General features: G+C 46.7%; 1 protein-coding gene across 1 annotated transcript in view; it reads left to right on the top strand.

Annotated features, from left to right (window-relative positions):
* LOC146057714 (retinol dehydrogenase 7-like) overlaps nucleotides 1-14,064 on the top strand; it is a 61,683-nt gene that overhangs the window by 13,917 nt on the left and 33,702 nt on the right. The window contains exons 4-5 of the mRNA XM_083169307.1: nucleotides 1,713-1,876; nucleotides 4,063-4,298. Of these exons, the coding sequence (XP_083025433.1) occupies nucleotides 1,713-1,876; nucleotides 4,063-4,280 (382 nt within the window). The 3' untranslated portion in view covers nucleotides 4,281-4,298. The remainder of the gene's footprint in view (nucleotides 1-1,712; nucleotides 1,877-4,062; nucleotides 4,299-14,064) is intronic.

The following is a 14,064-nucleotide window of genomic DNA, read 5'->3' as shown; positions in this document are numbered from 1 at the left end:
TATGTAGGTTAACATTTTTGAAAAGAATATATGCAAAAGCAATTCACTATGTACTCATCTGGCTCCATTTGAAGTTATGTATGTACTGCATAGCAACCTTTTAGAAAAAAGCTCTCTCCAGTGTGTATAAGAACAGTTTCTGGTGAGCAGGGGTTAAAGTGAGGGGGAACAGGGTGTAACTGAGTTCCCCCACCTCTAATGAGTTCCACCAACTCCACATTGGCCCTTAACAGTAATTCTCACAGTTTGAATGGAGGTGCCAAAAACCCTACCACTGGCCCTGTCTCTGCCTAATGAGAGGAGGGGGGGTAATTAGGTGGCATAGAGAAATGAGTTCCCCCACCTCTGCATGGCCACTTTAAGCCCTGCTGGTGAGTATGTGGCAGAGGTCTGATGAGTAAGTGGTGGAGTCATAGGTGTGCGCAGCACATTTTATTAGGGGGTGCACCGTTAAAGGGGTGGGTCTAGCACCGCCTACTGGGCATGTCTAACACAGCTCCTTTTGGTGTGTCTAATACTGCCAATCAGGTGTGTCTACCATCATCTTTTGGCACTCGCTACAATATAAAATGTCTCCCAGACACACCATAATCTCCTGCCTATTCCAGTTTTAATCTTCCAATTACTCTGTGTAACGGTACATGCAAATAAAGTCAAAAACATATATGGATGACGCAGGTATGTAGTGATATGACAATGGTCTAGTACAATTACCAAAGCAAAACACACATACAGTAATTGATTGATGGGCGCTTCTTTTAATAGAATACAGTTGTAAAAAGCAAGTCTTTGGTAAAAGGTATTACTGGTATTGCTAGCGGCAGGAGGGGTTCATAAGGGTGGGCACAGCATTAGGGGGTGCCTGTACACCCCTAACACTCAATGTGCGCACACCTATGGGTGGAGTTCTGATGAGAATGTGACCAGTATGTGGAGGGATCTGGAGGGTATGTGGCAAGATCTGAGGGCCTATGGGGAGGTTTAAGGAGCTTGCAGTGGCATACCAAGAGGTCTGAATGATATGTGGAGAAGCTTTGGAGTAAATGTGGGACTTCCATTTGACCTGTTCTGTACAAAACATGTCCAATAAGTGGTTAGAATTGAGTCCGCAAAAGACAATTGTCCTAAATTCTTGACTGGGGTATGGGAGGTATTCAGAAATATATTATAATTAAATCAACTAAGAATATTAATGGCTACTGGTGCTGTAAATGATTTCGAGTTGGTCTTGCTTCCTAGAGGTAGATATGAGATTTCATAAATATTGAAGAAAAGAAGACTCTTTCTTAGTGTCCTGTAATTTATGATAAATGTCAGAAAGTTTGGTTTAAAATATCAATCTGGATCTATGGATCGCAAATGTAATAAATATATGTTTTACAACAAATTTTATTTAGTGTGGTCTCCTGTTATATTTATTCAGTTAATAGTTTTACAATTTCGGGTAGGCATCTCACCTAATTTGTGAACACAGTAAATACGTCATTCTGTAGAATGATGTCATCTTCTGTCAATTCTACAGTCACATACCTTATCATAGTTTATGAACGATGGTTGGTTATTGTGTCGCACAGAGCCACAGATCTACCCAAAAATTCAAACAACATCAGATAATTGCACTCACTTTACATTTTCATAAGGCATAACATAAAATGCAGTAGTTTATCCTTGAGTATTTTCAGTATTTTACAACTAACATATTTCTGTTTTAGGCGAGAACTTAACGCTTTTGATGTTAAAGTTTCCATAATTGAGCCAGGTGGTTTCAATACTGCTATTTCCAACTTGCCTTTGTTTACAAAGCACTTGAGAAAAAAATGGGAGTCTGTTCCAGCTGAGACCAAAGAGATATACGGAGAACATTACTTAAACAAATGTAAGATTTTATTCAGATTTATTGTATAGCATTGGAGGAAGACTGAAATCAATTTTTTTTTTTCCACCTGTTAATCACAAATCTTTCTCATTGCTTTTCTCAAAATACCAATTGTATATTTAACATGCTCTAACACAGGGACAGCCAACTCCAGTCCATCAGGTACTGTGCCGGAAAGCCGGGCAGGGGCAGCGGACACAGAGCCAGCGGGCAGAGGACGCCGGTCAACTGGCGAGGGAAACAAGTGAGCTGAGCAGGAGGATCAGGGACTCTGCAAGGAAAAAAAACAATACAAATGAATAGGCACAGTCCCTGCCCAGCTCACTCATGTCCCCCGCCCACTGCCTCTGTGCAGGGCCGACTTTTCATATGGGCTTCATGGGCACTTGCCCAGGGGCCCCAGATGTATAAGGGCCCAATTCTGATAGCTGGGGATCCCCTTTTTCCAGGGATACCAGAATTTTGAAAATCGGCCCTGGGGAACTGGAGATATCCAACTTTAAAGCAGCAGTCCACATCTGACCTGTTAATTGCAATTCCCAGTCATATTTCTCAGGTTTTCTCTGATGTAGAGTTTTCTGAGAGGATATTCCAAAAGCTGGGACTCTCCCCTTTCTGTAGACACTAGTGGCTTGTCTCTATCATGCCCAGAACCATAGATATCAGCCTTCCAGCAGCCGGTCCCTGCTCCAGCTCCAAACGTCTGGTGTACAGTTTTATATTTTTGTCAATGGATTGCTCTCGCTCCTGATCTCTGATCCCCAAGTTCCCAGCACCTCCTGAAAGTTGAGACTCTAGGCTTTTATACTATTGAAGGCTAAGAAATCTATTTCCAGGTAATGGTCATATCTGCAGTCAAACAAGCTGCCCTTCCACCGGAAAATGACGAATATTAAGCCCACTCCATTATCGAACCCTCCACTGCGTATAAAACACCCCCTATCTCCCTGGAAGTCATTTACAAGGGACCCTTCATTCAGCTCAGAGCCCCCTTCCACACGTTAGTGTTCTCCCGCCCACCACCTGTGCAGTAAGGGAGTAATTAGCAGAAGTTACTGCTCCAGGTCCTAAATGTTGAATGGAAGATAGAGCACCCCCTGCCACCCGTGGGACATCAAAGCTGCTGCTGATAGCACCCCCCACACCTAGGAGGGGAGAATGGGTAAGGGCCCTAGTGCATTGCTTTGCCCAGGGGCCCACACTACTGTTAAGATGGCCCTGCCTCTGTGTCCGCTGCCCCTGCCTGGCTTTTCGGCACCCCTCACAAGCTGCCAGAGGCGGATTGGCCCACCGGGAAACCGGTCCATTTCCCGGTGGGCCAGACCAGATGTCACTCCGGCTGGGCCGCCTACCTTGGTTCCAGGGCTGCCGGAACCAAGCGGCCGCAGCCTGGTCACAAACAGCACCATTGCCCAAAACAAATATGGCCGCCACATTTATGAATATATTACATTTACATATGCGGCAGCCATATTTGTTTTGGGCGATGCTGTACTCTGTGTGACCACTGGTCGCAGTCCGATGACGACGACGGCAGTGCCTGGTGAGTAGTGTCATCTCCTCTTGGCTGAATCGCCAGCACAACAAACCCCCCCCCCCCTTGCTGTATCGTCAGCACCACCGCCCCCTCTCCCCCCCGTGCTGCAGCGTCAGCACCCCCCCCCCCCCCCCGGGCTGTATTGTCAGCAACCCCCCCCCTCCCATTCCGCCCCTGCAAGCTGCCTATTTGTCAGCTTACCGTGCCCAGCTCTCCTCCTGCAGCTCCCCAGCGTCCCCTCCCGCTGACCCTGCCCGTATCTGCCCCTCCCCAGCTTTCCGGTGTTCCCCGTTCGCTGCTACTGCCCGCCACTCGCCCTGCCCTTCACTGTCCTCACGGTGTCCCCCGCCAGGATGCTGCAGCGGTCCGACTGCCTGACTCCAATCTGATGCTCACGAGACCGCGCTTTGGGTCAGACAGGATGTCTAAACGTGCGATTTGGGCCGATTTCACGGCCCGATTCATCCGAATCGGGTGAAATCCGGCACAAATCGCACTACTGTATGGGCACCTTCACTCTTCTTTACAATCTTTAACTCCTAATAAAACTGTGATCATATTGTAATAACATACCTTAAATTAAGTTCTAAACATTTTACATTTTAGTCACATTTACAAATGACAAATGTACTAATCTGTGTATATACAGGGCTACAGAGTCTAAAGGATATGACTAAAGCAGGCTCTTCCAAAATCTACAAAGTAACAAACTGTATGGAGCATGCACTGACCGCTCGTCACCCATGGACACGATACTCTGCTGGATGGGATGCTAAACTATATGTCATTCCCCTGTCCTACCTGCCTACATTCATTAGTGACTATGTGGTATCTTGGGCTGCACCAAAACCTGCAAAACAACATTAAAGCACAGAACACAACCAGGTGAGTGGTAAAGCACGCACAAACATTAGCTAAATGAGTCAATAACTTCACATATTAAGAGAAGAAGTGAGGGTAAGAGCAGACAACAACTGTCTTTATGTTTTGTACACATATGGGGTATTTATATTACCAAGCAGCTGCTATCATTTAGGACAGTGGTGGCCAACCTGTGGCTCTTGAGCCTCATGCGGCTCTCCCCCTTGTAAAGTGAGGCTCCTGCTCCCACTGCTGCCCACCGCCCACCGTCCGTCCCAGTCCCCCCTGCTGCCAGTTCCCTGAATCCCTTCTCCTTCTGAGGGGAGGAGAGCACGCATCGCGTTCTCTCCTACCCCTTACTGTGCATCCTTGTGACTGGGCTGTCCGCCAATCAGAGCTCGCGGGCCAGCAGCCAATCAGGAGCCGGCCAGCGAGCTTTGATTGGTGGACAGCCCAGTCACAGGGAAGTGAGGAGGAAGGAGACGCGCGGTGTGCTGTGCTCTCCTCCCATCAGTGACATGACAGGAGGACTGCAGGGGGACACCAGACTGTCCTCTCCCCGCCCGGCAGCAGCAGCAACAACGGTGAGTGCTGCTGCTGGGAAATTTGCACTGTGGGGCATAGCAGTTTGTGGGACTGTGGGAGCATACCAGCTTTCTGGCACCATAGGGGCATACCCGGCACCGTGTGGTGCATACCTGGCACCGTGGGGGGCATATGTGTATCTGGCACTATTGGGGGCATATGTATATATGGCACTGCACTATTGGAGGCATATTTGTATCACACCCACCCAAGGGGTCAAAATAAACTACGCCCCTTTTTTTGGCGCATGCGCCTTCGGGGCGCACATGATGTCGGCTCTTTAGCTTGACTACCAATATTTTTCGGCTCTTTACCTCTGACTGGTTGGCCACCCCTGATTTAGGATATAGGATTTGGGTGTGGTTTAAAAGACAGTATATAGACAGACAGTCATGGACTAAAGTTGTCAGGGTCTAAAGGTTGACAGATTTTTTTATTTGTTACTTTAACCCTAACCCTTGATCTAACCCTCTCCCTAGTGCCTACCATACCTTACCCCTGGTGCCTAACCCTGGCCACCCCTTTTTGCAGCTAACCCTGAGCCAAGTTCCTAACCCTAAACATCTTCTTCCAGCTGCCTGAACCTATCCTCCCAAGTGCCTAACCCTAAACCTCTCCCTAACCTTAAAACTATGAAGAACTTTTCTGTCCCAACCATATGTATCTGAACCTTTTGACATGAGTCCATTTCGACCATTTGACTCTGTTGACCTAACTGTCGACTGTCTATTTACTGTCTATTTTCCATCTGGATAACATGGGATTTACTTAACACAGGTTTATTAATTTTTTTGTATTTGATTCAAAACACTGTCTAAAGTAGTCTTGGCTGTTGTTTTATAAGCCTAGGCAGTGGCGGATTAAGGTCTGTGGGGGCTCTGGACAAAAAAATTGTGGGGGCCCCACAGACAAACCCCCCCCCCCCCCCAGGCGAGGCTGGTACGGTACCTGGTCAGGCGGGTAGAGGGTCTGGGCTGGGCAGTCAGCACTGGGCCATGGTCCTGCAGTGTATGAGAAGTCAGCGTTTGGGTACCTGCAGCAGATGGGAACTAGTAGCGGTATTGGCTACTAGTTTCATCCACCGAAAGGACCCTGTCGCTGACTTCCCATTCGCGGCAGGGACCCCGGCAGGCACTGACTGTCCAGATCGCTGCAAGGACCCCCTGCCCGCCTGCGCTGCCCAAGTATGGGGTGGCAGGAGCCACACACTGGCAGCAGTGCTGGTGTGGGGGCCCCAAATGTGTGGGGGTCCAGGGGCAACCGCCCCTGTCACCCTGTGCTTAATCCACCACTTGTTGCACCCGGACGGACGGCGGATACTGCACGCTGTGACGCGGCTGGGGACGTTGCCCGGCAGCGTCTCAAGCCTCCTTCTGACGAGGAGCGTCGGGACATTGCTAGGCAATGTTCCCGAGCTTCCGCCCGGCGGCAGATGACGCGCGCGCCTGACGTCAGTCAGGGGGCGCGAAAATTCTAATAAATAGCCGGCGTCTGCTGGGCACAGACGCCGGTTATAGCGTTAGCTAAGTCTAGCTGCTAGCTCTCTGCCCTGTTGGCAGATAGCTTGTGCTTCCGGTCCCCGTGGCTTCCTAGCCATTACCCTGCATTCAGTTCCTGGTCCCTTCTTTGCCTCGTTCTTCCAGCCTTCCCTGGTGTGTCCTGTCAGTCACCTGCTTCAGCCAGAAAACCAGCTTCAGCCTGAGCCTGCGTTTGGCCCACTGTCTCCATCATCTCGTGGGTCACGTAAGTGCTCCAGTGGAGCCTCGGTCTTTCTTTCTTTCCCCTGTGGCCCGCCGTGGCCGTACCCCTCCGTGGGTTCAGTATTCCCTTTTCATTCAGCTCCTGTGGTCCGCCGTGGCCGTGCCCTTCGGTGGGTTCATTCTTTATCTTCTTTTTTTTGTATCTTTCTGTCTTTATTAACATCTGTCAGGCAGGGAGTGTCCTCTTGTCCTATCCTGGTTTTGAGGAGTCACTGTCCCTGGAGCGTAGCCTGCTGGAGACTCCTCTTCCCATTCATCTGTGTCTGCGACTTGGTCGCTTCCCGGTTTGGCCTGGTGCCGGCAGTCAGGGGTCAACTCCCAGTTAGGCCCGGTAGTTAGCAGTCCTCTTGGGTGCCCTGTGGCGATCGTTTACCCCTTGTCCATACATAAGACCTGGCTGCATCGGGGTCGGAGCGGGCCTAACTCGCTCCTTCGGACGCGGCGGCCACAGGTGAAGCCTAGCTCTGCAGGGGTTTACCATCTGCCTCAGGGACTCAATAGAGTCAGAGTAGGATCCGCTGTGGCCATCCTAACCGGCGGTCCCGGCTACGGGCTCACGGCTGACCACCTGCTTAAATCCTCCAACCATCTCTCCTTGTGCCACAGTAGGCATCGTAACACCACTGAGCCTAGGCATAGTATTCTCCTCCTGTTTGACATCCTCCTCAGCATTATAAGCAAACTCAGGGGAAGATTCAAGTTGCCCAGGAACCCCCTCCCCGCACCTCAGCCAACAACTAAAATCATGACCACAATAGTAGTAGTAGTAGCAGTGCGCGAAGTGGAAATTTTAAAGTGGGGGTATGGAAAAACAAAGGATCTAGTTATGCGCGCGCCGAAGGCGCGCTCCGAGAAAGTAGGTGTGGCCACTGAAAAGGGGGGCATGTCTTTAAGTGTAGCATACCACACCACATACGCTTTATACACACTAGTAGGGCCCCTTATACTATCTAATACTAGTGCCCCTAACACATTGTGCCACACGGTATGAGCCAAAATTCAAGGACAAAGGGACAGGGAGAGTGACAGCAGAGAGAGAGTGACAGCGGGAACACAGAGAGAGTGACAGCTGGGACACAGAGAGAGCCACATATGTATATTTGGCATCAGGGTACTTCCTCCAATGACTATACAGTTGCTTCCAATTTCAATGCAATTATAATCCCACAAGGGAGATTGTGTGGAACATTGGAGACTACACACCTGAGGTATCCAATAGGTGCAGGTCTATCCTCCTGAAATATAAAGTGCGGACCTTTATGCTTAAACACCAGAGTTGCAGTTTTGATGCATATGTGTTTTTAAAGAGATACACCTCTTTATTATTATTATTTTTTTTTTTTTTTTTTTATATATATATATATATAATTAGTTATATGTAATTTTCTTCATTATATGTTGTGTCTAATATTTTTTAATGGTTAAATATGTTTTTTTTTAAATAAATTGGCTTTATATTTTGAAGCGCTCTCTTCTTATTAAATATTTATATACCCCTGGAATGCTGACAGTCTCCCGTATCCACCCTTTGTGGTGGGTCTGTGGGGACCAAATGATGCATATTGTAATACTGGTATGGCCCGGCAGCGAACATGGCCAAGATGACGTGTTTGCGCAGGCCACTCCCCCAGTATGGGACATTACCATAAGCCCCACCTCCATCACACCCCTCTTACATCCTACCGGAGCTCCCCTCCCGGTTTTCCAAAAAATAGTTTGGTGTAGCTGCACAGATTCTTATAGCCCACAGTACTGCACCAACCTACCATATACTTTATCACAGCTATTTATTCACTCACATTTGTTATATAGATTAAAATAAAAATGTTGAGTAAAAAAAGATTATGTTTCCTACTGTATATAAGGCAAACATTACAGGTCATTATGATGGATAGAAATGTTTGTTTGGCAATTTTACAATTATTTTGACAAATTCACTTGGCACTCAAAGGGTAAACACATGAATATGGGTCAGACCAGTACAGTAGTACAATGGGAAACATTGACATTAGTGGGAAATAACACATCAGACACTGATTGGCTCGTCTTGCTTTTTATTGATGACAACAACAGATTCATATAGAGGCCGCTCAGCGACCAAATTACTCCATAGAAACTGAGAGCAAAATGATGTTTCAAACTTGCTGGATATGGAGAGAGGGAGTTGTGAAGACAGAGATTGGGGGTAGGGGTATTACCTGTCAACGGGACAGGCTTGGGTAGGGGGATTAGCCGTCAACAGGACTGGCTTGGGTAGGGGGAATAGCCGTCAACGGGACTGGCTTGGGTAGGGGGAATAGCCGTCAACGGGACTGGCTTGGGGGAAAAGCCGTCAACGGGACTGGCTTGGGTAGGGGGAATAGCCATCAACGGGACTGGCTTGGGGGAATAGCCGTCAACGGGACTGGCTTTAACAGTTGCACAAACTGTAATGATCAAGTTTGATGCAGTAACTGACACAAGTCAAATCAATTAAACTTTTCAAAACAAGTTCCCAGGTTATGGGATAGGCGATGTTTAGGGCTCAGTGAGTCTGATTTCCAGGTTAAATGTCAACGTCCTCCTCCTCCTGCCACTCCTGCCATAGGTAGCCAACATCAATACGTGTCTTGTAGATGACGGTCCTATAAAAACAAATTTTGATCAGTGACTGTTATTGTAAAGACACAAACGTTTGCCATGTCCAAGTCATCTTATTATTCCCTGGCCTGCTGCTACCTAGCACCTGCACCATGTTAGTGGCCCTTACTGACTACATTTCTCTGTGTGATTCCTCTTTGGACCAATAAGAGCGCTGATACTGTGGGTGTGACATGACAAGGACGGCCCCATACAGGAAGCCCAGTGTAAAGTGATGTGAGATCCCTCTAATGGGGCTACACACCCAGAGATGTGGGCCTATTTTCTAAGTGATCTGACTAGATTGCCTAGAAATGAAGCACACATCGCTGTATGTAGGGCCCATAGCGATAGTGATGTGTGGCCCCGTGCGTCGCTCTCGCTGGGAGATATAGATACTACATGCAGTAATAATCTAGTCATCACCTGTGTTCTCTCTTCTGAGAACGTAAGCAGTGACAGATCGTTCAACGCAGATCGCTGGTGCAGTCCTGAGCGCTGTGTGCTGAGCGCTGTGTGCTGAGCGATCTAGCATCATTCAGATCACTGATAATATCACTACGTATATAATTTACATTACTTCATTTCTCCTGTAGCATTGCTCTTCTTATATTGTTACACTCATTAGTATCATTATATATACATGTATGTCATACAAGTAGAATACCAGCCCATCAGCGCTCTGTGTGGTAGAACTTGTGTAGCAGCCCCAGCTGCAGCAGATATGGAGATAACGTTTCTACATCACAGCATGTTTGTAAGACAAGAGACCTGAAATCCACCCCAGAGACCAGAGCTGGGAGGACGCGAGTATTGTGCCGGCAACCTACCTGCGCGGGGAGTCACTGGTGGTATCTGAGGTATCTGAGGAGGAATCAGAGGATTCAGAGCTGGTGCTGCTGGTGTCTGATGAGGCTGATGACCGGTCCGTCAGGTTATAATAGCCACTGCTGCTGCTATTGGAGATGTCATAAGATGATACGGTGTCATCCGTCATCATGGACACTGGGGACTCCTCACACCTCTTCACCTCACTCTTGCAGGCTAGAAAATGATAGACAGAAGTTGCTATGGGCAATATCAGCTTGTTATTATAGTAAATGTACCCCATGCTGTTTATTGGCTATATCTAATCAGCTGCGAGATCTGTTCGGTGGCGCAATCTCCTCCGTAGATATAAAGCGGAATAATGTATAAGGCAGAATGAGGCTGGTGAGATAACAAGCTCCTGTCCCCTCACAGATCTCGCAGCCTATTACATATATACTAGTTACCAGCCTGTCACATAACTCCCAGCTTATTACATATATACTCGTTACCTGCCTGTCACATAACTCCCTGCCTATTACATATATACTAGTTACCAGCCTGTCACAGAACTCCCAGCTTATTACATATATACTGTATATACTAGTTACCTGCCTGTCACAGATCTTGCAGCCTATTACATATCTACTCGTTACCTGCCTGTCACATAACTCCCTGCCTATTACATATACACTAGTTACCAGCCTGTCACAGAACTCCCAGCCTATTACATATATACTAGTTACCTGCCTGTCACAGATCTCCCAGCCTATTACATATATACTAGTTACCAGCCTGTCATAGAACTCCCAGCCTATTACATATATACTCGTTACCTGCCTGTCACAGAACTCCCAGCCTATTACATATATACTAGTTACCAACCTGTCTCAGATCTCGCAGCCTATTACATATATACTAGTTACCAGCCTGTCACAGAACTCCCAGCCTATTACATATATACTAGTTACCAGCCTGTCACAGACCTCCCAGCCTATTAAATATATACTAGTTACCAGCCTGTAACATAACTCCCAGCCTATTACATATATACTAGTTACCTGCCTGCCACAGAACTCCCAGCCTATCACATATATACTAGTTACCAGCCTGTCACATAACTCCTAGCCTATTAGATATATACTCGTTACCTGCCTGTCACAGAACTCCCAGCCTATTACATATACAGTATACTAGTTACCTGCCTGTCACAGAACTCCCAGCCTATTACATATCTACTAGTTACCTGCCTGTCACAGATCTCCCAGCCTATTGCATATATACTAGTTACCTGCCTGTCACAGAACTCCCAGCCTATTACATATATACTAGTTGCCTGCCTGTCACAGATCTCGCAGCCTATTACATATATACTAGTTACCTGCCTGTCACAGAACTCCGGCTTATTACAAATATACTAGTTACCAGCCTGTCACAGAACTCCCAGCCTATTACATATATGCGCGCAGGGAATTTTGGGGGCGTGGCCTAATTTAGGGGGCGTGACATATACTTGCGGCTCTCCCGTGAGGCCACGCCCCCATTTCGCCACTATGGGGGCATGACCCAGAGGCTCTGTGAGCCTCTAGCCATACCCCCAGCCCCCTGGCTGCGGGAATAGACGCTGTGCGCATGCGCACAGCATTTATTCCCCGCTGCTTAGCAGCCGACAGGGGCGACTCCCAACAGCCCCCCCTCACCGTGGGACACTGCCGCCCGCAGGTGGGACAGCGGGACAGGCCCTAATAATCGGGAATGTCCCGCTAAAATAGGGACTGTTTGGAGGTATGCATATATACTAGTTACCTGCCTGTCACAGATCTCCCAGCCTATTACATATATACTAGTTACCTGCCTGTCACAGACCTCCCAGCCTATAACATACAGTATATACTAGTTACCAGTCTGTCACAGAACTCCCAGCTTTTTTCATATATACTAGTTACCAGCCTGTCACAGAACTCCCAGCTTATTACATATATACTAGTTACCATCCTGTCACAGAACTCCCAGCCTTTTACATCTATACTAGTTACCCGCCTGTCACAGAACTCCCAGCTTATTACATATATACTAGTTACCAGCCTGTCACAGAACTCCCATCTTATTACATATATACTAGTTACCATCCTGTCACAGAACTCCCAGCTTATTACATATATACTAGTTACCTGCCTGTCACAGACCTCCCAGCCTATTACATATATACTACTTACCAGCCTGTCACATAACTCCCAGCCTATTACATATATACTAGTTACCTGAAAAAAAGGGGGGAGGTGATCAGTGCGCTACTATCTGCAGCTGGTACTAGGACTTGTCAGGTCCTCAAAACGTATAGGAAAAAAGGGGTGTGTGTACCAGCGCGGGCTGAAAAGAATATAATGAGCAAAAATTTGCAGAACGGTATCCTTTACAATATAGAATTTATTAAAGATAAAATTTAAAAAGCTGTAATAGCATATGAAATTTTGCAAGTCATAAAAGGGGGTTACAATGTTGTATAAAAATGTAAACCTGTGGACATTAAATTCTCAGCACAATTTATAGTTTAGAGTATAGCATGTAATTTGCATATTACCACACTGACATCTGAAGGTGTAGTCCCATAATAGCAGGTGACCAGGTGGCCAATGGCGATCCCAAAACAGAGTCCAGATGGAGAATTAGGTGTCTCTGATGGGAAAGATGGTAGAACCTGGAGGATATGATGATTTCCGTGTCTGCCTCGGATAATGAGTCCGGATGGGATGGTGCAATGCACAAGTAGATGTCCTGGTTGGTGTGGATAAACTCAGGTTGTAGCGGTGTGCTGGAGGTAGAATGGTCCACTTGATAAAAAGGCTCAACGCGTTTCCCTGGGCCAAAACACCCAGCTTCTTCAGGAGCAGGATATCCTGCTCCTGAAGAAGCTGGGTGTTTTGGCCCAGGGAAACGCGTTGAGCCTTTTTATCAAGTGGACCATTCTACCTCCAGCACACCGCTACAACCTGAGTTTATCCACACCAACCAGGACATCTAATTGTGCATTGCACCATCCCATCCGGACTCATTATCCGAGGCAGACACGGAAATCATCATATCCTCCAGGTTCTACCATCTTTCCCATCAGAGACACCTAATTCTCCATCTGGACTCTGTTTTGGGATCGCCATTGGCCACCTGGTCACCTGCTATTATGGGACTACACCTTCAGATGTCAGTGTGGTAATATGCAAATTACATGCTATACTCTAAACTATAAATTGTGCTGAGAATTTAATGTCCACAGGTTTACATTTTTATACAACATTGTAACCCCCTTTTATGACTTGCAAAATTACATATGCTATTACAGCTTTTTAAATTTTATCTTTAATAAATTCTATATTGTAAAGGATACCGTTCTGCAAATTTTTGCTCATTATATACTAGTTACCTGCCTGTCACAGAACTCCCAGATTATTATATATATACTAGTTACCTGCCTGTCACAGAACTCTCAGCCTATTTCATATATACTAGTTACCTGCCTTTCACAGACCTCCCAGCCTATTATATATATATACTACTTACCAGCCTGTTACATAACTCCCAGCCTATTACATATATACTAGTTACCTGCCTGTCACAGAACTCCCAGATTATTATATATATACTAGTTACCTGCCTGTCAGAGAACTCCCAGCCTATTACATATATACTAGTTACCTGCCTGTCACAGAACTCCCAGATTATTATATATATACTAGTTACCTGCCTGTCAGAGAACTTCCAGGATATTACATATATATTAGTTGCCTGCCTGTCACAGAACTCCCAACTTATTACATATATACTATAACCTATACAGGTTACCAGGCAGCCACAGAACTCCCAGCTAATTACTTATATACTAATTACCAGCCTGTCACAGAACTCCCAGCTAATTACTTATATACTAGTTACCAGCCTGTCACAGAACTCCCAGTTTATTACATATATACTAGTTACCAGCCTGTCAATTACATATATACTTGTTACCTGCCTGTCACAGAACT

Source organism: Crinia signifera, chromosome 2 (genome assembly GCF_055691185.1).
Source record: "Crinia signifera chromosome 2, ASM5569118v1, whole genome shotgun sequence".
Lineage (NCBI taxonomy): Eukaryota > Metazoa > Chordata > Amphibia > Anura > Myobatrachidae > Crinia > Crinia signifera.
This window is presented reverse-complemented; position numbering and strand designations above follow the sequence as displayed.